The following is a 24,768-nucleotide window of genomic DNA, read 5'->3' as shown; positions in this document are numbered from 1 at the left end:
GGACACATCATAGTGAAAAAACAAAGAGAAGATCTTAAAATCAGCCAGAGAAAAAAGATTACCTACAAAAGAATAGCAGACTAACAGCTAGCTTCTCAGCAGCAATAAACGGAAGATAGAAAACAGTGGAATAATATTTTCAGTGTGATAAAAGAAAATAACTGCCAACCTAGCCTAAATACTTTCAAAAATGAAGGTGTAATAAAGACTTTCAGAAATATGAAAATTGAGGCAGTTTGTAAGTAGCAGATTCTCACAAGGAAATTCGTAAGGAGGTACTTCAAACAGAAGCAAGGTAAATCCCAAGTGGGAGGCCTGAAAGGCAAGAAGGAATGAGGAACAAGAAAATGTGAATGTGGGGTAATTATAAACACATATTTACTGTATAAAACAGTAATAATGTCTCATCTGATGAGAGATTATGGTGAGAAAAGGACTGTAACCCGAGAGTCACACACCCAGCTAAGTTATTGTTTGTGCCCTTTAGGGCAAAAGAGATATTTCTTTTGGGGGATATACATAAAATTCAGAGATGTATTTCCCCAGTAGCCCTGTCTGAGGAAAATAACTGAGTAAGGACTTCAACCATAGAACAAATGAACTGGAACAGAAACTCTAAGATGAGGGAGAGAGCAGTAGAGAGAAGTGATGGGAGGTGAGCCTGCCCTGTGCACGTGCTCCCCTGCTCCTCCCTCCTTCTCGAGCCCTCCTCCTTTCTGTGTCTGCGTGTGTACATACACAGGTATGGGTATGTGTGTGCAATGTAGAATATATATGTTTATATATAATTATCATTACATAACATCCAGTAACAGCTCAGTATTTAAATTCTAGACTATCTGAACAAACCCTAGGTGTCTTCAAGGTTTGGAGGGAGGAAGCGGAGGTAAAAGGATTCTCGTGACCTCACCTAGCGGACAGGGAATGGGGGTGGGCAGTGAAAGTATTCTGAAGTTTTCTTCTTTATGGGAAATGTGCTGGTGGGAGATACTTTGTTCTGCAGGTAATTGGTTTCTTGTTTTCAAATAATAGTAAAGAAATCTATGTCTGCTTTTGAGATCGGTGAAAAGGAAAGTAACCATTAATAGAGAAGTTTAAGTAAACTTCCAAATTAATAAGATATGGAATTTGCGGGAATTCCCTGGAGGTCCAGTGGTTAGGACTCCACGCTTTCACGGCCGAGGGCCCGAGTTCAATCCCTGGTCAGGGAACCAAGATCCCGCAAGCTGCGCAGCGCGGCCAAAAAACAAAAAAAAAATATGGAATTTATAGCAACTTGATCAAACTGGCAGATCCAAGGAAGGGGAAACAACAGTGTGAAAGCAATCATAAACACAAAGTAAGATAAGAGTAAAATCAAGTGCATGGGAATGGGCTGAATTCTCCCATTAAAGGATAAGCCATTAGATTGGGTTACAAAAGTACAATTATATGATGTTTATAAGACAGTGATAAAAGGAGCTTAATAATAAAGAAACGAAGAGGTAGCAAGTAAATGCAGACAAAAGGAACACAGGAATTCCAATATTAGCATCAGATAAGATGGAACTTAAGACCTTGTTTTATACACACATAATTTTATATAAAAATTTTAGATTATTATTATTGCATAGTTTTTTGGTTCTCCCTTTTTGACACTCCCACAACATTCACACATATCAGTGCCTGTCCCCATTCCCTGACCTCCAGTAATCCATGTGAGCTAGTATGAGAAAAACCACATCAGCCAGCGTGAAGGTGAGCATTCTTTTAAGAATCCGAGGTTGGAAGTTGTGGATCACCTATTCCCAGGAATCGTTAGGTCATCCCTCCTTAAACTGCTTAGGGAAGCATTCACAAGAGGCAAAAAACTTTCCCAGATAACTTTGAAGATCTTTATATTATTACTCTTAAGCTGCAGAACTGGCTATTCTTAACAAGGACCTTCAATGCTTCCACTTTGCAGTGAAACTAGTGAAACCTGGGGGATAGATTATTCATCTTGCCTTGGGTTGTTTGCTTACCTACGGCCACCAGCAGTCGTTAAGCTTTTCATTTGTACGAGGTCATAGATGCAGTGTTGGAAATTGTGTGTTTGAAATTCTGCACAAGGAAGTCCATCAGCACAGCTTCGCGGACTGGGAAGCGTGTTCTGGTAGAAAGTCTAGTTAACCATGGGCCTTGTATTTTCCTAGTATAATTGAGTTATCATTAAACTAATTTGAAAATTCAAAAGTAACCGACATACACACTTTGCCTGCCCTCTCACCCGTACAACTTAATCAAGGTGTCCCCCCGAAGCCTTTGCTGGGAACCGTGGTTAAGTGCATGTCTCTGCGAAAACACTCCCATGCAAAAAACACGAAGGGTTTAAAGTAGTCATTTTAGAGGTCTGTGACTCAGGAAGTATGGAGATAGCAGCAGCCTCACCACTTTATAAGTGACGAATCCAAGTAGGTGACCAGTCCTCAGAGACTACACGTGCTAACTCTTCTCATGCAGAGTCCTGTACCCTCAGGTAACAAAAGGGTCGTGAGGTGACAGAGGGCACGGAGACAGAGCAGAGCATCCAGACCTGGAGGGAAGGTGATTCTCCAGAGTCTCATGGCTGGGAGGCAGTGGGGCCCATGCTTGAACCCAGCCCTGGACCTGAGAGCCATCACCACAGTGAGAACTCTGGGATTCAGGGGGCAGTCAACTATTCTGTGGATTGGCCATAGTTCAGGAGTTCAGGATGGATGGATGGAGACCTGCTTGCCTCCTCAGTTGGACTTGGCAGCTGAGCTTTTGCTGACTAAATTCTCGAAGGTTAGGGTTTGGTATCTCTCAACACTGGTTGTGCGTTAGAACCCCCTGAAAGGCTTCCCTGGAGACCCTGTTTCAGTTGGTGTGGGGAGGAGCCTGCACGTTGGTATTATTTTTTAAGACTGCAGGGAATTCTAATATGCAGCCAAGGGTTGAGAACCACTGGGTGGGGCCCAGCAAGGTGGGTGTGATATGCTCTGGAGAAAGCAAGGCTGAGTTGGCTCAGGAGTCTGCAGGACTTGTGGCCCCGGCCCCTCTTGTGGGATGGGTTGGGGAGGGGAGACCAGCTGCTGTTCAAGCAGAGGGAATAGCAGCCTGATTCCTGAAGATCCCTGGACCTGCTGCCCTTCTCCACCCTCCATGCCCTGTGGAATCCTTGGGACATGAATGAAAGTTGGAGAAGGGCAGGAGAGACAGGATATTTAGATACACAGAACAAAGCAGAGGTAGTGAGGGGGAGGGGCAGATAGCAGGAGCAAGATGCTGTACTTTTAGTCACATGTGCTTGTTTTTTAGCCATGATGTCCACCTTTGGGGTAAAAAAGTTTGGATACGTACATTCACACCCAGTGAAAACTCTGGTTGCATGCATGGGAGGCCATGACACATAATACACATGGCTCCGTGTCCCAAGATTTCGCCTGCAGAGCAGGTGAAGCCAGGCAAGCGCGTGGACAGCTGGAGACACCTGTCCATCTCAAGTCCCCCACCCCTTGTCTACTGGAGTGGCACAAGCACTATACCCGGAAATCTCTCCTCCCTATTCCTGCCTGGTCCGCAGTGGGTGCCTCTGCAGATGGGCAGTGTTCCTGGATGTGCCTGAGGGGTCACGGCTGACTGAGGAGTGAGCAGCAGGGCCCGCGCTCTCCTCCCCTCTCAGCAGCGGGGAGCTGGTAGGCATGTCACCTCTCTCAGACTTCTGTGGGTAAGAAGGGCTGTGTTTGGCCTGCAGGCCCGGGAACCATCATGCCCATGGCCAGCAGGCCTTGCCTTCCCTCCCAGGGGGACGGCAGTCACTGTGCTTTATGTTTGTGCAACAGTTTACAGTTAGAGTGCTTTCTCATGGTCATCTGTGGTGGAGCAGGGTGTCTTGTTTTGCAGGTGAGGAAGCAGGCTCAGGAAGGTTAAGGGCCTCATTGAGAATCATACAGCTTTTAAGGCATGAACTTGGGGCTGGATTTTTAGGTTTCTTGACACAAAGACAAGACCCTGAGCACTGTTCAAACAGGGATATCTGCCTTCACTGGCAGTAGAAGGAGCTCCACAAGGGGCCCCGTGCCCTAGATTGGTCCGGCTTTGGCTTGTCGATAGGGGCCTGCAGATGCCCTGCCTCTTAGCCTCAGCTTCCTCCTCGGTCAGATAGAGTATTATCCACGTATTGAGCAGGTGAAAGCAAGAGCTGTTCACAGAAATAGGGGTGAGTAAATGTTCACAAATATTTTTTTACATCTGAATGTAACTACGTGACAGAACGTAGCGACTTGTAAGATGTCTTCATGAAATACATAATTTGGTGGTGCTCAGGCTTCCCATTCCCATGTAAATTTGCTTTGTTGAGATGTTTCCATTATGTAAAGGTTATTATACAAAACAGTTACTGTCCACAGCAATAAGAGAGACTGGGCAAAGCCATGGCTCTGCCAGTACCTCTGCCGTGGAGGGTAATCCTTTGTCAGCTTAGTTGAGCTGCTGTTTGAAGTTACTGTAGGAGAATGTTGCCTGAGTGCGAGTTACCTCTGTGAAACTCAGCTGCAAAGAGATGTGCAAGCATATTTTTGCTTACCGTGAGCTTGTACAGCTTGAAAGAGGACAACATATTGCTCTTGAATAAGTGAATAGACTCTGAAAGTTAATATAGATAGGACTTTAGTTAATAAATTTCCTCCTTCTGTATACTATAGGCTCTGCTAGTGACATGTAGACATCAAAAATCCTCTTACTTCAAGGCAGTGAAAGAAAAGCGTTCTTAAGCGCTCTTTTTTTTCCTTGAACTTTTTTTTTAGTGGAATTAAATATTGTGTTAGTTTCAGGTGTACAGCAAAGTGATTCAGTCATATATATATACAAATGTACATATGTATATATATATATACAAATGTACATATGTATATATATATATACATATTTATACTTTTTCAGATTCTTTTCCATTAAAGGTTATTACAAGATATTGAATATAGTTTCCTGTGATATACAGTAGGACCTTGTTGTTTACCTATTTTACATACAGTAGTGTATATCTGTTAATCCCAAACTCCTAATTTATCCCTCTCCCCATCCTTTCCCCTTTGGTAACCATAAGTGTGTTTTCTATGTCTGTCAGTCTATTTCTGTTTTGTAAATAAGTTCATTTGTATTTTTTTTTCGGATTCCCACATATAGATGATATCATATGATATTTGCCTTTCTCTGTCTGACTTACTTCACTTGGTATGATAATCTCTAGGTCCATTCATGTTGTTGCAGATGGCATTATTTCATTCTTTTTTATGGCTGAATAATATTCCATTGTACATACTATACATATATATACACACACACACACACACACACACACCACATCTTCTTTATGCATTCCTCTGTCAATGGACTCTTAGGAGGTTGCTTCCATGTCTTGGCTATTGTAAATAGTACTGCTATGAACGTTGGGGTGCATGTATCTTTTTGAATTATAGTTTTCTTTGGATATATGCCCAGGAATGGAGGCCTATTTTTTTCTAATTCCATTTTTTTACTACTTTATTGAGATACTATTCATATACCATGTAATTCAGCTATTTATTTATTTTAAACGATGTAATATTTTTATAAAAATGTAAAATAATTATAGTGCAATTTTCCATTTCCTCATTTTACTTGACAGTGTGTCTCGTACATCATTCCATATAAGTGCATGTAATAGCTGCATGCTGTTCCATTAAATGGTTATACTATAGTATACTATAGTTTTTTAAGTTAATTTATTTAAAAAATTATTTTATTTTTTTCTCTTTCCAGCAAATACCTTGCCCTTTCTGCCTTTCTTTCCCTTCCTTCCTTCCTCCCTTCCTCCCTCCCTCCCCCCTTCCTTCCTCCTTCCTTCTTTCTGCCTTTTTTTCTCTTTATTGAGGTATAGTTGATCGATTCAGCCACTTAAAGTGTGCAACTCAGTGGTTTCTTAATATATTCTCAGATATGTGCAAGTACTATTTTTTAAAAGCTAATTTGGTACCCATAAGTTTTCATCTCTCATTTCCTGTTCATCATGAAAGCTAAATTATTTTTTAGATTTCAGGTACCAAGTTGAGAAGCCTGTTGGAAAGAATTATTTTTTATATATGTATTTAATCATTTAAAGGTGCACATTTGTTTATCCACAAAATCCCCTTTCTGTTTGTAGAGGTATGTAGAAAACCCCAGCACCATGGCCTGTTACAATGAACTGCTCCAGATGGAGTTTGGATTGGTGCGCCCACAGCTGAAACTCAGGTAATTCTGCTGCTTCTGGTAAGCTGACCATACCACACAGGGCATTGTTGCAAGTGAGGACTTCGGTTGTGGGCGGCTACATTTTGGCTGTAACTGACCTCCTGCTAAAATGGGATGGGGTGGTGGGAAGGCTTCTCTCCTCACAAAATGCTTTCGGAGTCTGCCTGGATGTCTAATAGGTGGTCATGTTAGTGATTGGAGACTCAGCATTTAAAGATGGGGCTCCAGTGGGGACTTCCCTGGCGGTCCAGTGGTTAAAACTTGACTCTGTCACTGCCGGGGCCCTGGGTTTGATCCCTGGTCAGGGAGGATAACACAAGCCACACGGCGTGGCCAAAAAAAGAAAAAAAAGATGGGGCACCAAAATAATAGCAAATGAAAAAGCAGGGTGCAAAAGTATATATACTGAATTATCTGTTTTGTTTTTTAATTAAAAAATTACTTTTAATATACACATACACCCAACCCATTAACATTATTATCTCTGGTAAGTGACATGTTTTCTTCTCTACAATAAGCATTTTGTAATTTGCTCTTGCTAAACCGTTATTTTTTTTAACTGATGAGTGGAAACCTAGTTCTTTGTAGAGTGAGAAAAGCAGAAAAATTAGTAAAATTATATGAGGTTGACAGAAGTGAAAAATATGCCAGTAGCTCTTTATCATCCTAGGTCTCTTCCTTGGGTGGTCTACTATTCTTTAACATTTCCTTTACCAGGATCAAAGAGAGAATGAAATCATTCTGTTTGTATGTGCCCAAGGCAGAGATAAGGGGATTAGAATTTGGGGTATTAACGTTGGTAGGGACCAGCACAGGGTATCACATGCAGAGAAGAAAATACTTCATAGACAAAATGAAATGAAGTGTGAGGTAGCAAAGAAGTGCTGCTGAGCAGAGATGTTTCAGGGCTAGTGAGGTCTACAAAAGAGCTCCTTTTTATTGCCAAACTTTTCAGGGAAACTTGAGATGGATGGTTGGCCTTGGGCCTGCCTCCTTCTCATTCCTGGGTCTTCCGCAGCCTGGCTGCAGCACTCCCACAATGAGCTGGGCTACTGCCCTCTCTGAGAGGAGAGCAGAATTGTGGAGCAGGAGGTGATGTTAGAGCTTATTTCATCAAATCACGAATCACGATGCAAAAACCGAGACCCAGGGAGGTTAACTGACTTACATCCAAGATCTTGCACGCAGCACATGGCAAAGGTAGTCCTGTAGGTTGTAACCCCCATTTTCAAAACTGCACTCATTGTCTTTCCTCATGCTCTACTTTGTTCTCTGTGTGCCAGCTGACAACCAAAGGGAGATGTCCACTATAAAGGGAGATATGAAAATATTGATATGAAGGGAAGGGGGAAATGTAGGGCTAGAGAATTGGGAGCAATAGAGAAAGACTTGTTCTGAGAGATATTAAAATGCACTAAAAAGCTATAACAAGCACCTTTGTGTTACTGCTAGATCAGTAAACTAGAATGTAAAGTCTAGAAATAGACGTGCGTGTATTTAGGAATTAAGAACATAAGTATATGTGTTCAACATGGCAATTTAAATCCACACAGGAAAGGGTGGACTTTTCAATGAATAGAACTGTGACAACTTATTAACTGGAAAGAAAATTAAGTTATATCCCAATCTCACACCCAGTCCCAAAATAAATTTCAGTGTGCATAATGTTAAAAAGTGTGGCCGCATAAGTACTAAAAATGTAAGTGAACATATGTATTTGGATAATGAAGTCTTTTTAAACTCAGCATGGTGTGAAAGCCAGATTTTATAAAGGAAGAGAATCAGATTAGACAACATAAAAATGTTAAGCTTGTCTCAGTAAGTATACCTTAAATAATGTTAAAAATTTAGAGAAATAACAAACTGGGAAAAATACATTCTTAACATACAGGACAGATAGGTTAATATCCTGAATACGTAAAGAGCTTTGATGAATCAGTTTAAAAATGGAAACACCCAGTAGAAAAAATTTAAAAGGACATGTTGTGAACCAGCAGTTTGTAGGAGATATTAATGGCCAATAAACATGAAAAAATGTTCAGCTTCACTAGTAACCAAAGAAATGAAAATGATATACCATTTTATATTTACCAGATCTGCAAAAATTAAAAAAGAGTGTTAAAACCCAGTAGGGCTTCTCACAGATCCGTCTCCTCCAAGCTTGTTATATCAGAGGTGGGAACTTACTTCTCGTTGTTTTTTGGTTCTTGTTTTTTAAATAACAGCTTTACTGAGGTAATTCACTTGATTTTTATATGCCAAGAAAGAAGAGCTAATTTTTATTGGCTAAAGCTGCTTTGTCTTATTTAGCTAAACAGTTTAGTAATACCAGGAATACAGTAAAAGCATTATAATTATTGGTTTTATAAATGTAATCTCTGCACTTTATGAACAAGTAGACAGTTGCTTTCTCTTTTTCATCTTCTAAGGCATATGCAAGAAAAAAACTGAAAGCATTCCCCAGTCATGGGGAATTTGTTTGACTAAATTATGGTATAATTTTACAATAGAATATTATATAGTTATTAAAAGTGATGATAAGGAACTAATTATTGATATGGAAAGATATTAATGTATATGGTTCAGTGGTACAAGCAGATGATAAAACTGTAGAGTATGATCCTGTTTTTATAAGTATACGTATTACATGTATATTTACACAAGAAATTGCCTAGAACACCAGTTGATATGCGTAGGTGTTGGGATTTCAGATGATTTAATCTCATTTATTTTTAAACAGATTTATCAAGATAAAATTGACATTCTATACAATTCACCTATTTAAAGTACACAATTCAATGGCTTTCAACGTATTCACAGAGTTGTGCAACCATTGCCACAATTTTAGAACATTTTCATTACCCCCAGCCCTAGATAACCACTAATCTGATTTCTCTGTATATATAGATTTGCCTCTTCTGGACATTTCATATAAATAGAATCATACAATATGTGGTCCTTTTAAATTAGCATAATGTTTTTCAAGGTTCATTCATATTTTGGCATACATCAGGGCTTTATTTCTTTTTATATCTGCATAGTATTCCATTGTATGGATATACCACATTTTATTCATCCATTCATCAGTTGATGGACTTTAGGGTTGTTTCCACCTGTGGGCTGTAAGTTTTTGTGTGGATGTATGTTTTCATTTCTGTAGGGTATCTACCTAGGAGTAAAATTGCTGGGCCATATGGTAACTCTATGTTTAACAGCCTGAGGAACTGCCAGACTGTTTTCCAAAGCAGCTAGCTGCACCATTTTACACTCCCACCAGCAGTGTATGAGGGTTCCTCACCAACACTTGTTTTTATCTCTGTTTTTGATTGTAGATATTCTAGTGGGTATGATGTAGTATCTCATTTATTATTATTTTCTAATTTTTAAAAAATAAACCTTTGTTACCTGTGCAATTTAAAAATGTTTTCAAACAGTGAGGGCAAGGGAGAATGCTCACAATATAAGGCTAAGTGGAAGCAAGGAACAAAGCTCATGATCCCGATGATCCCAGTTTTGTGCAAAGAATTTGTTGAAAGTGATAGCTACAGATGATGGGCTGCCTCCTTTCTACCAGGCTTCGTGTGGGGTTCTTGACTCCATTTTCTCATTGAGTCCTCACAAGGACCCTTCAGATGGTGAGAAGGTAGAGACCCAGGGAGTGAGTCATGTCCCACAGCCAGCAAAGGGCTGTGATCTGACTCTGGGGTGTGTTCCACCTGGTCCACTTGTCCTTAGAATGAAGGAAAGGCACCAAATTGTGCATAGTCATGATCCCGAGTACTGAGGTTGCAGGAGGCGTTTATTTCTTCCTTATGCTTTTTAATATTTCCCCCTACTTTTTCTTGAGTTAGCATTAGTTACCTTTATAATCAAAGAACACATTTAAATAAGTTAATGTAATATTCCAAGATTGTATTACATTTTATAATATTTACATTAAGCAGTCCTTTTTCTTTTCTACCCATAAAGGGCTTGTAACTCAATGTTCACTGCATTAGAGAAAAGTCAAGAAGCAATTGAAATTACAAGTGAAGACCACATTGTACAGGTGTGTTGTTTTGGAAGTTTGTCCTTCTGAATTTCTGGTTTGTTTGCATTTTTAAGATTGAACCCCTTCAGTATGGTGTTGTTTTTTTTTTTCTCTCTTTGAAGTTCAAGGGACCAGTTTTTCCTTAGAGGATTATCCGAACAAAATCTATAAAATATATAATTTAAAATAAGTCCCCTATAGGTAAGAAAAAGTTCCAATAATTGCTTAATGTGCTAGAAAATATTCTTTAGAAATATGGCATTAGCATTTATTATTTCTCACTTTTTTGCATGTTTATTTACTTAGCAAGGAGGGACTTTTATCCAGAGGATTGTTTCTGCGGTGGAGTTGGGTAGAGAGAGACTGTTGCGGCAAGGAGAGGCTCTGCCCATAAGGGCTGCACACTCTCACCTTTCTTACTGTTTTTGAAGATAGTTTACACCTATAGAAATTTACTAGAAGCTACTCAAAATTTCAAAAATAAACTAGCAATTACTTCACAAATTATCCATTATTAGAAAAGTGGCTTCATATAAGTGACTGAAGATACCATGGCTTTCAGATAACAGCAAACAGGTAACATGTATTTTCATATAACAGCAAAAGAGGGAGTTGTGCCCGAGGAATGTTCCTTTTGTCTGAGAATGAGCCCCACTTTGATTTTAGTTCTGAGCACTCCAGTTCTTCACTTTAATCTAACTAGTGACTTTCTTGGTAAAGAGTTGATGATGTTAGCATTCAGGATGGTGCCCTGACAGGCGACATTGGCCAGTGGTTGAGGGCACAGGCTTGGTATCAGTCAGGCCTGGCTTCCAATCAGCCTCGGCCCCTTCCTAGCTGGGCATCTTTGGGCAGGTGACTTAGTCTGTCTGAATTTGCTGTCTCATCTGTACAAATGGGAGTAATATTAACGCTAACAACGACTTACCTTTTGTAAGGATGTTCTGAGGATTAAATGAGTTACTGTGTGTGAAGTGCTTACTACAGTGCCTAGCAAGGAAAACAAACCTTAAACAGTATGATTATTGTTTTATCATCGTCATTATTTGTTCCTATTAGCACATGCACAGCTTTCCCATACATTTTCTTCTAGTCTTACAGTCCTATTTGAAATTTAACCATAAAGCCTTGCATTTGTAAACACTTCCTAGTTCATAGCCTGCTTTCCAAACTCATTATTCATTTGCATCATATGAGAGAGGTGAAATAAGTGTTTCATTCCCATTAAACAGATGTGCAGACTGAGACTTGGAGGGGTTAAGTGACTTGTGGGAGTAGACCCTGGGTTTTCAGGCTCCCAGTCTGGTGCTTTCTTCCACTGTATCATAATCTCAGCAGCCCTTTTGTAGCAGCCCTGGGTCTGTCTCCATGCAGCTTCTTTCCTCTGCTGGTGTTTAAGTGGAGTGGGCCTGCTGCCCTCCCTGCAGCCTCAGGAGAACAAGGCAGCAAGCCCAGCTCAGTGTCATCGGAGCAGAGGCTTCTCCAGACTCCAAGGTTTTTCTGGGGTTGTGCTCTTGTGGCTTTAGAACCGTCGTAGTGAGCGCCAGGCTCCTGGGCTTTCTGGGGGAAAAATATGATGGTTTAAATTGAACATCTTTGATTGTCCTCTTTTCAAAATTTCTTTTAATTCACATGATGTTTTTTCCTTTGTCTCCCCCCAGTATGCAAATCCAGCATTTGAAACAACAGTGGGCTATAAGTCAGGTGAATTAATAGGGAAGGATTTAGCAGAAGTGCCTGTAAATGAAAAAAAGGCTGATTTGCTCGATACTATAAATTCATGCATCAGGATAGGCAAGGTAAGTAAGAGGTCACTACCCTTGTTACTCTCACATAACAAAGAGGGAAGGAAGGAGACCTAGCGCTCACTGAGCACTGCTGGAGCCAGGTGATCTCAGTCTCACTCTTCCCAGAAGCCTGGGGAAGTGTAGGTAGTGTTATCTCTGTTATGCCCATTTTGCAGATGAGGAAATTGAGGCCAAGAAAGTATATAAAACCTGACCAGCCAATAAGAGTAACTTTGACACTTAAAATCATTGTTGTCATTTTTGTAATAAGTGAGTAAGTTGATCTTTCTAATAATTGATCTTCTAAGTGGTAGCTGTTGGCAAATGGTCCGGGTAAAGGATTGCCAGTGAGTTAACACATTCTCAGAACACATCGGAGCCCATCAGTTCTCTGAGCCTCGTTCATTCATTCAGCATTTTTTGAATGCCAGGTGTGCTAGGTTCTGGTATAGAAAGAAGGGCAAAACAAAAATCTCTTAGAGAACTCATTCCAGGGTGCAAAACATACAGATAAAAGTAGTCATTGCATTGTGATGTGAGAAGTTACAGCACCCTGGTGCTGAAGGGGTAGGCAAAGCAAGGCAGGCTCAGTCTGAAAGGTTATTTCTCTCTCTGAACTGTGGCTTCTGACAGCACCTCACTGATACTAGGTTTTAAAATATGATGAGAAGAAAAAGGCTACTGCTTTCCATAGTCATTCTTAGGCTTTTCTGCTGGGCTCTTTTTAACTTTTAGAAGTTGGGACTATGAATCTGATTATTCAGAACATTTGAAAAATTGGTGATCTGCTCTCCTGCCGGCTATCTGGAGGCCCTGTGGAAGTGATGCCCTTTCCCTGTGGCATTTGGCCCGTGCCTATCCCTTAGCACACAAGGGCAGTCTGCCAGAGGGGGCAGAAGGGCTATGCAAAGCTTATACCCCCAACTTGGCTTGGGCCCCTCGAAGACACCGTGAGTGGGCTGGTGTCCTTTGCTTTCCCGCGGCTCTGAGCACACGAGATGGCTTTGCAGTGAGAACAGGGAAAGAACAGGCCAGCGGTGGGGCCCGGTAATGCACTCGGGAATCACAAAAATGGGCACTGCTTGAATCCTATTTTGCCTTCAGCTTTTCTGTCGAGGATGATGATTTTCTTACTAGACAGAGTGGCAGGTCCTCTGGATAGAGAAACGAAGGCTGAGATGAATGAAGAGACAGACCCTAAGGTGTTCAGGCCCACCAGTGTTCCCTGCCTGGGCCGAGAGGGGCGTCCTCGGAAGGCAGCTCCAGAGCAGCAGCCATTCCAGACCCCCGCAGCCTTTGAGGGGCTTTACCATGGCCTCCCCAGTCCTGGCGGCTTGTTCCAGTGCTGCCACTGGGTCAGCCAGCCGTTCTGTTGTGAGGTTCAGCAGGGTGTGAAACAGAGATGGTGGCTCTCATGCTCCTTGATCTGGCAGCTGCCCTTGCAGTGAGCAGAGCAAGTTGAGATGGGGGTGGGGGCACCCAGTGGATTAGCTGTAGGCCCTGGGATTCACCCAGATCCCTGTGAGCAGCGTCTTGCCTCCTGAGGTATGCCGTTGGGCACCAGGTGTAAAGGGCCTCAAGAGCAGGACACCTGTTCTCTAAAATCTGTATTTGCTATGAGCAGAGAATACGAAAGGTTATCGTATTGTCAACCTCTATATTGCTTTATTTCAAAAAGAAACCAGGTGGGGATATATGTATATGTATAGCTGATTCACTTTGTTATACAGCAGAAACTAACACACCATTGTAAAGCAATTATACTCCAATAAAGATGTTAAAAAAAAAAAAGAAAAGGAACCAGGGCATTTGTTTTGCATGATTGCAAGTTCTTGGGGAGAGTGCAAAAGCTGCTGTTTGTCCTTTGTTGGTACCCTGCTGGTTCACGGGCAACACTGCAGCAGGACAGACCACTTAGCTGGGCAGTTTTTTGAGGAGAAAGATATATGGCCTTTCTAATCAAGTCTCCCTCGGGAAAAGAAGGGCTTGTTGAGAATCAGCCAGCCCTTGGCAAACAATGGTACCATGGTCAGTGGAGAGAGTTCAGACATGTGCTGGGAACCAAGATGGAGCCTTTGGAAGTGGTCAGATGACCGGGAGGGGCTTTGGAATGTCAGATTCTAGGTGTCCAACCAGTTGGATATTCTTGGGGGCAGAGGAGAAATTCTGATGATGTTCAAACAGAGAATACTGCGAACACCACTCTCTGTAAACCTCCTGTGCCTGCTGTTCTCAGCCAGTGGTTCCCCTTTCAGGTAAAACTGATACTATTAGGCACCTTGATTTTCAGTCCCACACTCCTGCTTCCTTCCTCCCTTTATGTATCCTCTTGGCTCTCTCCTCCTATTTCTTCTTCCCCAGGTCTTCTCTGTCAGGGCCCTAGAACCCCTGGCCTCCTATCTTCTCAGATACCTGAGCCTTATATTGGCTCTTCTCTTTTAGAAATTTTGCATTTTTTTCCCCTCAGAAACTGTCTTGCAGGTGCTGAAGGAATGTTGGCTGCTTGCTCGGCTGGCTGCCTCTGATAATGATGTACAGTCGCAGAGCCCTTTAGCTCTTCACGCCTTTTACCTTCCCCAGCTCCTGGGAAGCCAGGAGCTTTCCTCCCTCGCCGCCTCCCCTCTTCTCCCACTTTTCCCCCATCTCTTTCCTCCCAGGTTTACCAGGGCTCTTTGTCCCCTGCTGGTTCCTCAGAAAGCTCCCTTTGTTGTTGAGCATCTTTCCTGCTCTGCATAGATGTCTCCCACCTTCCCAGTTTTAGCCCCAGTGTCTTTTCCAAGGTCTGTTTCAACGTCCTGCTGTCATTTTGGTATCACCTTGTATAACGGTGATTTTCTCTCATCCCCCATTAACAAAAAGCCCGACCCCTCTCCACCTCTGCTGTCTACTGCTCGTTGACCATCCACACAGTTGACTGGGCTTTGATTCCTGGAATGGTTTTGGTTTCTCCCTACCCTTTAGTCCCCTCCATCAAATCCATCACCAAGGCTTGATGTCTGTTAAAGCCCTGCCTTTGAGGGTCCACTGCCTGGGCCTGACCGTGTTCGGGGCCCTCTTCCCACACCCTGAGACTGCGGTGGCTGAATGCAGTTAGGCCTCCCTGTCCCAGGACCCTCCACTTCTGGCCAGTCCACCCTACGCTACTGGAGATTTGTCTCACCAGATCACCACTTTGATCATGTCACTCCCTCTGTGTAGAGCTCAAGTCCCTTATCCTGGGTGCCAGGATTCTGTGATCTGACTTTGACCTCACTTTTCCATTCAGTAAACAAAAGCCCCAAGTGTTCTTTGACTGTTTACCACCTGCCAGCACAGTGCTAGCCCCTGGGGTAGGACAGCTGGATGATGATGATTTAATTCTTAAGGCAGTGGGCACCCACCAAGAAGGAACTGTCTCAGTAGTCAGCGAAGTCCAGCTCGGTGCTGAGCTTATCCCGGAGTAGAAGGGAGGTGCACGCCTTAGTGTAGTTCTGAGAGGAGCTCAGCCTGAGAGAGACAGACAGACACCTGTGCGAAACCAAACAGGCCATTTACTGGACATTTGCCATGTGTCAGGACGGCAAGAGTTTATGTGTGTTACCAGATTTAATCTTCATAACAGCATTCTAGGTAGGACTTTACTATTTTCAGGAACTGAAACTTCGATCTTTGATGTATTTTTGATAAGAAATATGCGCTGTGTTAAGTGAATATTTTTTGTTTCCATTGTTGACTGGAAAACTTACAGGCAACTCTGTTATCTAAGCAAAGTCATTGCCTAAGTTGTCCTCCATTAGCCAGACTGTCCAGCTCTGGCTGACATGGCTTCTTACACCTTGACTTGGGATCTGGCAGCCACCCACTCTGTTCAGAAAGGATTGGAGGAGAAAATCCTGAATATGTGTTTTGAAGTGCTGATTGATTGACTGAATCGGTCTCCCATATTTTCCCTCTCTTTTTATATAACAGCTCTGTTGAGAGATAATTCACATGCCATACACTCCATCCATTTAAAGTATACAGTTCAGTGGTGGTTGGTATGTTCACAGAGTTTTGCAAATATCACCTCAGTCAGCTTCCCGTATTTCTCTTGATAGTGAGCTTCAGAAGTAACTCTTAGACCTGTCTGCTGAAGCCTTCCCTGGTGGCTGCATGGGGCTGTGGATGTGGAGGACAGGCTCCAGATTCCTGCCCAGGGATCCCTGTCTAGTCCTTGCCCAATTCGGGCACAGGCCACTCTCCCCTCAGAACTGTAGTGAGGAAGGCCCGCACCTCCCTTCTGCTCCAGGGCAAGTAAGCACCTAGCTGGGCTCTTGGGCTGTTTTTTAATTTAGTCCTTTCTTGGCGCCCATTGTTTTCAGAAGGACGTCAGGAAGCCTCAGTAACCATCCTTTGCTTCTGTCAGTGTCCTGGTTTCTCTTGGATCCACTTTCCCAGAGGAGTCTGAAGATGAGATTTTACCATTAGCATTTGCATGCAGGTCACCACGCCCCAAGCATAGATTTCATAATTGACTTTGTGTAAGAGTAGGGACAGGAGACTTGAGCTAGGCTGCCATGGTGTTCCCCTTCCCACCTGGGTCAGCTTTAGCTCCTGTGGGACTCCGGAAGGTCTGGAAGGGCATGAAACACCCTAGGAGTTCAAGGTCCTACAGTGGGTTTTAGGGATTTTTCTAGCTTAAGGACCTTGGTGACTCTTGGAGAAATTCAGAACGTTTTAGGTGGTCACAAAACCCAGCTCCATCCCACACTTCTCTCCACCACCCTCAGAGTAGGGGAGCCACCTGTAGCCCCTGTTTGCTCACTGTGGTCATAGCCTGGGCATACCTGCTCTCCCATTGCAGTTCCATTCTGAAATGGCAGCTCTGGCTTTTAAGGTCTCACTTGGTTATTCTGCCTGAGCCCAGTCCTGGCTGTTACCTCATTATTCCCACCCTACCTGCAGAGGGTACACAACACAGAGGGTGGCTCCTTCTCTGCCCCAGTCTGAGACTCTCCCACTCCCAAATGCAGGGTCAGAGGCCGCACTTCCCCCTCCGCCGCGGCAGGTAGGAGTTGTGAGAGGAGGAACCTGGACAAGAAAGGGTGCTCCTCATTCGTGGGCCCAGGGCCTCTCTTGCCAGCAGAAAGCCACTGAAAACGTATGACCATTTAGACTGTGGTGACCTGGCTTTTGTTGTCAGTCTAGGAGGAGATGGACTTGGGAGGTTGAGAAAGAATTGTCAGATTACCCAAAATTGCCTTTGGGGTTGAGATGATTTTATTATCCTAATGGCTTTAGTGGCCATGGTAAAGGAGTGGAAACCTGAGGTGGAAAATGCTCTTGGGTTTATGTTTTGAACACAATGTATAATGATGCCTACATTCCATTTATAGGAATGGCAAGGAATTTGCTCTGCCAAAGAGAAAAACGGAGATAATGTACAACAAAATGTGAAGATACTACCTGTCATTGGACAGGGAGGGTAAGTGGAAAAAACAAGTACTTCAATCAACATACCATGTTCGGCTTATTGCAAAATTTGCTTTGAATACTTAAGTAAGTTGAGAACTGCATGCAGAAATTTATAAGAAAGACTTGTAACAAGGTCAGGTACCATCAAAGAATGGCCTTCCAGGGTGGCTTCCTCATGGTCACAGCCTGACCCTCCAGCTGGTGACCCAGAGCCGCCAGACTCCGACAGTCTTACGCTGTGTGAGCACATAAAAGACTAAAGTATTTAAACCTGAATGCCACTTTACTGAGCTGTGTGCTAAGAACACTCACTGGTGGACTCCCTATGTTTAAAAGATTTTTATCTAATTTGATAGCCTATGTGTTATTTCTGCACAGAACTATCAAATTAGATAAAAGTATTTTAAATACTCTCATTTATGGAAACGCATATGAAACAGATGTGACCACAGATTGGAAGGCAGTGTGTATCAGGAGCCTAAAAATGTCATTTGGTTTGTCTCAGAATCTATCTTAAATAATACGAACAGTGGAAAATTATGAATGTGAATTGTAGAATACCCAACGATAAAATACGCAACCATTAGAAATGATGATCACAGAAAATTAAATTATAGGGGAAAATGTTTTTGATAAATGCAAAAGTCAAAATGTAAAATCATACCTAGTGTATGCTCTCAGTCATGAAAATGAAAGAAGGACAAAAAGACCAGGAGGAGGTGTAGCGATGATGGTTGTAACAACTGCCGCTGTCCGTGAGCCCTTCCCTCCCTGGGCAGGCTCTCAGTGCCTGGTAGATGTCACTTCATTTCATCGTGGCCACAGCCCCGTGATGTCGGCACTGTGACCATCTCTGTTTGACAGATGAGGAACCTGAGACTTAGAGAGGTGAGGCTTGGCCCAGAGTCCGGCGCCAGCCGCCAGCGCTCAGCGGAGCCGGGCTGCAGGCCTCTGTGTTGACCGCGTGGCTCACGTGCTTGGTCACCAGGCTCTGCTGCCAGCTGGCGATTGCCTCAGGGAGACGGCTCTGTGTGGGCTCTCTGTTCTGATTCTTTGCCTTTTTATGGCCTTTCCAAATTTGGGGGAGATAACTGTAGGGATTGGATTAGCAAGGGGAAAAGCTGAAAAATCGAAGGAACAATAAATAAGTGAGGAGAGTCAGCATCTTCTGAGATAAGCCCCGGTTGCTTTGTTCTAGACTCGCACATTCGGCCCCAGTGTGGCCTGTGGCTGTTTCCATGAATGACTGTGAGCAGACTGTTGAAACTTGAAGAAGAGCATCAATATAAAGGGTTGTGAAAATGAAAACATGTTAAGGAATTAAAGGCTTTGGGTTGGTTCACATGTAGTACCTTTTTAAAACCTAGGTATTTTTTATTGTATGTTGTGATGACTCAGAAGGATTTTGTTGTTTTTACTGAAGAGTCAACTTCTCTTCTACAGAGACACCAGAGAATGCTTGTAGACTCTTGTTTGTTTATTGGTGGCCTTGGCCACACACAATAGAACTGCTCTCCTCCAAGCATTGTATGTATTGTGAAAGAGAGATGCTCCTTTCATAATGAAAAATTAGCTAGATATCCACCAGAATAGAGAGCCAGGAGAGAAATAATACATTGTTTTCTACTTGCAGAAAAATTAGACACTATGTGTCCATTGTCAGAGCGTGCAATGGCAACAATAAGGTATGTAAGGAGAGCCCTTGGGACCCCAGGGACCCAGCAAGATTTCCCTTACTGTATAACTAGGCACTCAGAACTAATGGCTTCTAAAATTCATTTTTAGGCTACGAAAATAGCTGAATGTGTTCAGTCTGACACTCATACAGGTATGGTGCCCCATATTCATTCTTAGGGTTCACTGAGCTTTTGAAAAAATAAAAAAATAAAAACAGGCCCTGCCTCTGACGAGCTTGTCTGTTGCGTAGGTGGGACTGTATTTTCCTAGCACCATGGCAGCATTTCTCTCCCTGACTCCCAGGCTGGTTTATGAGTCAAAGGACCCGAGCACAGGTGGGCGATCTGACAGGTGTCCTGGGGTGGGTCTCAGCCTGTGGGGAGAGAACTGGTCACCTCCAATGCATGAACTTATGTGAAGATGTGTTGAGTGGAGTGTGGTTTGTTGGCATGATCTGTGCTCGAAGAGGCAACTGTGTTGGTATCAGACTACAGTGCTTTAGCAGGGACGCTTTCACCACCAGCCTACGGGGAGGTAGGTGGACCCCATCAGACCCGCCTCACGTCGTATCCGTCTCGTGAGGACTTGATGTGCTTTGGACACCATCTGCTCACCCCATGTCTATGTGACTGCAAGTGTTTTTCCCTGGCCCGGAATCACCTGTTTCCTTCCAGCATATGTCATGGCTTCAGCAAGCCTCTTTCCTACTTTGGCCCTTACCTGTGATGGTGCAGGTCCTCTCCGGCTCCACGCCAGAGGCTCTCCATCCAGCCTGTGTGGACGCTTTACAGCACTCTGCCATGCCCAGGCAGTGCTCTGGTTGCCCAGCTAGTCTGTAAGAGCCTCCAAGGAGAAGACTTTGTCTTCCATCCCTTCAGCTGTTGATGATGTGCTTTCAGCAGTACCGGAACAGTTCACTCATTCATTCTAGGAATGTTTCCCACATGTTTTTCTGAGTGTTTATTGTGTACAAGGCACTGCGCTGAGTGCTTAACTTACGGTGTACTTAGTTGAAGCCTTGCAATAACCCAGAGGGGTAGACGCTTAATAGATGAAGTTCCCTTTTTACAGATAAGGAAACTGAAAGGCTACATAATTTGCCCAGGGATATCCATCTAGGAAGTGGTAGAGTTGGTACTCAAATCCCAGATGGCCAACTCCAGAAGCTCTGAAGCACATGCTGGAACAGTTCTTGTGGGCGACCCAAGAGTAATCAGGCTTTAACCTGAAAAGAGGAGAGACATATTGACACCAAGGGACACATAGCAAGTGATAAGAAGTGATCATTAGTGGGTGAGAAAGGCAGAGGAAGAGGGGGAAGTTCCAGACAGGGAGAGGTGGATTTGAGTAAGAAGATGGGTGTGAGAGGAAAAGCATTCCAGAAATACAGTTACTGAACAGGGAAAGTACAGAGTGTGTTCTAGAAAGAGCAAGAGCAGGGTTAAAATTCTGACTGGTATAAAAAAGGTCAGTGTGGAAAGGAGTTGGGATCGTGAAGGATCCTTAGATGCTAGGTGGGAAATTAGGATTTTCATCGGTAGGCAGTGGGAGTTTGAGGATTTTTGAGCAAGGGAATAGTATAATGACACCTGAGCTCTAAGAAGCTTTTAGTGCCGGTATGTAACATTACATGGAAGGAGGGACCAGAGACGAGAATACCAGCATTGCCATCGTGTAGAGGAGAGAAAACAGGCCAGGGCATAATTCATCCAAAACAGTGCACGGGCACCACGTGCCAGGCCAAGTGACTGTCTCTGCTTGGCAAAGCCTGCTTTCTGTGCTTCTTAGTAGGGGGATGGGTAGCATAGGGGAGGAGGAGGGGTTCCGGAAGGGCCTTGCCAGCAACGTGCCAGGTTCCGGGTTGGGTGGTGCAGAGCAGGGCTTCAGCGTATTTTACAGGTGTTCTCGTGTGCTGCCAGGGCGGGGGCTGGGCAGACCTGAAAGGAGTGTTACTCTGGGCCTGGAGAAAGTGAGCTTTCTCGGGTGCAGGAGGAGGGAGCTCCCCCCCCGCCGTGTGCGAGGCCGCAGGGAGCCCGCGGTTGGGCAGCGGCTGGAGGCTTGGCAGTGTGGAGTCCGTGAGACCCCGAGGCGGGGGGAGGGGGCGTCCCGGTGCAGAGCAGGCCCTCCTCAAAGGCTTGGACGGTTGAGAGTGTCCGAGAAAGTTCTCTGAAAGTCTGTTCCCAGCAGAGTGACTTAGGGGCAAGTCATGCAGGAAACCTGGTTCTTAGCTTCCTTGTACCCGAAACGGAGCTCCTTCCGGGGGACCACGGCGTTGGTGTTGGGATGGAGGCTGCCCGTTCGCGGGGCTGCAGGATGGTTCCTGCTCCTCACGGCTTCTCCAGGGTCTCCTGGATTTGCCCAGCAGGCCAAGGAAACCCTGCTAACCTTCCTCTCCTAGAAAGATGGGCAGTGCGGAAGGATCGCATTTTCTGGAACAGGAAGCTGAGCGCAGACACGTGAAGTCACGGGCGGTGCTGAGCCCGAGCCCAGCTCGGCGGCCGAGGCCTGTTGAGCGTTCCCTCCTGCGGCGCGCGGCTGCCTCAGGTCTCGGGTCAGTCGTGGGTGTGGAGCCCTCTCGAGGCAGGAAGGCCTGTGCGCGGGCTCCTTCAGGCTGCGGGCTGGTTGAGAGGTCAAGGTCACCCTGCCGCGAGCCCCTCGGCCCTGCCTGCAGGAGCCCCAGCCCGTCAGGTGGAGGCGCTTTAAGAACCAGCTGCAGAGCTCTGCAGGGACTCAGAGGAAGAGCAGCGGGCTGAACGCGGCTGTCTGGGAGCAGGAAGGTCGGGTGTTGCCATAGGGGAGTCACTTAAATGCTGAGTAGAAGTTCAAGCCTGCTTTGCCTCCCTCCACTCCTGCCACAGCCCTGGCCTTGGGACACGTTGCTCCTTGCTTCCCTCCAGCCAGCTCTGCCCCATCTGCGCAGGCAGCGTCCTCCTCCAGGAAGTGCCTTCCTCCTCTGCCGGCCTCCAGCTGCAAAACATGGCTCATCTCCTCCCTGCCCCACTTCCAGAGGAGACCTGCCCCTTCCTCCTGGGGCTCCTTTTGCTCTCCAGCATCATGACTGTCACTCTTCGTTCACCAGCGTTTGTTCCCCTCCGGACTACCCCCTTTGAGGGCATGGACCCTACCATATTCATCTTCACACCCCTAGCGCCTGGCTTAGAGCCTGACACGTGGTAGGTGCCCAGTAAATGTTTGTTGAGTGGCAAAAAGGGAGAATTCTGAACGACGGAACAACAGGAAGTTCACGGCGCAGTCTTCTCAGCCAGCTCTGTGGACACTGTGTCCACGAAGCTCAGAGGAAGGAGAGGCGCTGGGGCCTGTGTGTGGTTGAGAGGAGGTGCAGTTGGAAGGGGTGAGCATTTGGAGAGGGCGCTGGGTCATAGGTCGGAGGCAGAGGGAGCAGATGTCAAGGCTGTTCCTCAGACGGGGAAGCAGCTGTGCCGGCACAGGCCACGCGTGGTCGGGACAGCGAGAGGTGAAAGGCAGGCTGTTGCAGGCAGACTGTTCCTGTCCTTGACTGCCAGCAGGTTCCTCTTTACCTCTGAGGTGCTGAAGGGTTTTGAGCAAGGGAACCCTGGACTCAGAGTGGTTGTATTAGTGGTACTTTGATTTGTGCACAGGCATATGCAGATGGTTGGAGAAGCAGACGTGTGTCTGTTGAGCATCCATTACGTGCTGGCAGTGCCAGGCACCTAGGAAAGGGAGAGGAAGGTTATTTCTGCCCTCGTGTCATTCACAGCTGGTGAGGAAGTCAGTCAAGTCAGTAAAGCAGGCAGTTACCAGCAATGTTGGGGGTGAGGAATTAGGGGAGGATTTCCCAGAGGTGATGATACCTGAACCGCATCTTACCTTCATCTTCAAAGAGGATCGAGAGTTAACCAGGTGAAGGAGGCGTCGGAGGGGTGCGTTCCTAGGTGGGGGTAAGCAGTTTGCACCAAGGCAGAGAGGTTTGGGGGGTGATCTAGCACATCATAAATAGTTCGTGATGGCTGGAGAGAGGAAGTCCAGATACCACAAGACTCTGGGTGCCACACTGGGGAATTTAAGTCTGATCCTAAAAACAGTGATGAACCATTAAAATGTTTCAATTGGGAGAGTGATCTGATCAGATTTTTGTTTCAGAAGGATCACTTGGCTGCCTGTGGAGAATGGGTCGAAGGGGGCAAGGTTGGGGCTGGTAGGACCAATGAGGGAGGCTGTCATTATAATTCAGAGGAGGATGACAGGTGTCTGAGCCAGGACAGGGACAGAACAAGGGTAGATTAAAGAGGTATTTAGGAGGTTGAATCCATAGATTTATCTGACCACTTGAGGGCAAGGAACGAGGAGGAGTCACGGATGACTTGTCTCCAATTTAAGCAAAAAGGTAGATGCCGTTCAGCAACCTGGGATTTGGGAGAAAATACTGAGTTCATTTGGATAGTGAGCTCGTTTGAAGTTCCTGAGGGTGTCCAGATGGAGGTGACGAGTGGCCAGTTAAGATGTAAGTCTGGAGCTCAGGAGAAAGGCCTGGGATTAAGACAGCAACACAGGAATTAGGAAAAGCTGTAGAAAAGAATGAGGTCTCTTGAGGAGATTGCATTGTCTGAGAGGAACGGCTAAGAGGACTGAACCTTTGGGAACACCAGGGGTGCTGAGGAAGAGAGAATGAATCATGATGGAAACTAGGAAGGAACATTAAGAGACGCAAGGAAAGCCAGCGTTGGACTTATGCAAACCAGGAGTCTCCAGGAAGCATGATCAGTTGTGTCTAGTACCACAAGTCAGGTAAGAACTGAATCGTGTCCTTCAGATATAGCAACGGGGAGGTCATCAGTGACCTTGACAAGGTCACTGCCAGTGCCCACATGGAAGAGAAGGTAGCAGATAGCAAGTGGAGAAGGTTCTGGATTGTGGGGACGAGTACCAAGGGCCTGCCTTTGGATCCTGTTTGTGAGCAGGAATCCAGATGAGGAAGCCGGGAGAAGGCAGAGAAGACAGAAGAAGCTGCAGGTGCAGAGAGCTGAGCTCAAGCGCCAGCTGTGTGCTCGCTCGTCTGCACAGCGGCTCCCAGTTTCCTCGTCTGTGAAATGGGGACAGGTTGGAGAGGCTTGCCACCACATGTGACACCCGGCAGGTGCACAGAGGAGGGCACGAGAAGGAAGGTCAACTTTGCCTTGTCATTGATTGGCGTGGGGTGAGGGAGAGAGGAGTCAAAGACAAGCCCTGTTTGGGCCTCGAAATGCAGTGGTGCCATCCACGGGAAGAGGGGGCAGAGAAGTACACCCCAGACTAGTGCTCCTGTGCTACCCTCCCAAAGAGAGGCACCTTCTTCCCGGGGACACTTTAGAGCTTGTATTGTAGAAAAATACACAAAAAAGATTTTTTTTTTTTCCTTTGGGGCAAGGGTGGATGGAGATCAAAATTTTCCCACCACTTTGTTCAATTACATAGAAATATAATAGGTGAAATTCTCTTGAGTTCATTTCTGCTAGTTTTTGCATCATGGGACTCTGTGATTACATAATCTGGAAACTGAAAAGCACTCCTTTATGACTGTACCAGGTGGGACATTTTGAGAAAGTCAGCCTCCCTTAAAACGTAATGGGG

At 45.0% G+C, this 24,768-nt stretch overlaps 1 protein-coding gene across 6 annotated transcripts in view; it reads left to right on the top strand.

The window, feature by feature from the left end:
• Positions 1 to 24,768, top strand: part of PDE8A (phosphodiesterase 8A) — a 155,489-nt gene that overhangs the window by 85,402 nt on the left and 45,319 nt on the right. For 4 of the 6 annotated variants that reach the window (XM_057544240.1, XM_028161942.2, XM_007194278.2 and 1 more), the window contains exons 6-11: positions 6,164 to 6,252; positions 10,222 to 10,300; positions 11,944 to 12,081; positions 17,424 to 17,512; positions 19,136 to 19,187; positions 19,288 to 19,330. In XM_057544240.1, the coding sequence (XP_057400223.1) occupies positions 6,164 to 6,252; positions 10,222 to 10,300; positions 11,944 to 12,081; positions 17,424 to 17,512; positions 19,136 to 19,187; positions 19,288 to 19,330 (490 nt within the window). The remainder of the gene's footprint in view (positions 1 to 6,163; positions 6,253 to 10,221; positions 10,301 to 11,943; positions 12,082 to 17,423; positions 17,513 to 19,135; positions 19,188 to 19,287; positions 19,331 to 24,768) is intronic. The other 2 variants (XM_028161944.2, XM_028161943.2) reach the window with 1 other exon arrangement.

Source organism: Balaenoptera acutorostrata, chromosome 3, assembly GCF_949987535.1.
Source record: "Balaenoptera acutorostrata chromosome 3, mBalAcu1.1, whole genome shotgun sequence".
In the NCBI taxonomy this organism is placed as follows: domain Eukaryota; kingdom Metazoa; phylum Chordata; class Mammalia; order Artiodactyla; family Balaenopteridae; genus Balaenoptera; species Balaenoptera acutorostrata.
Note: the sequence above shows the minus strand (reverse complement) of the source record. Positions and strands in the feature narration are given on the sequence as shown.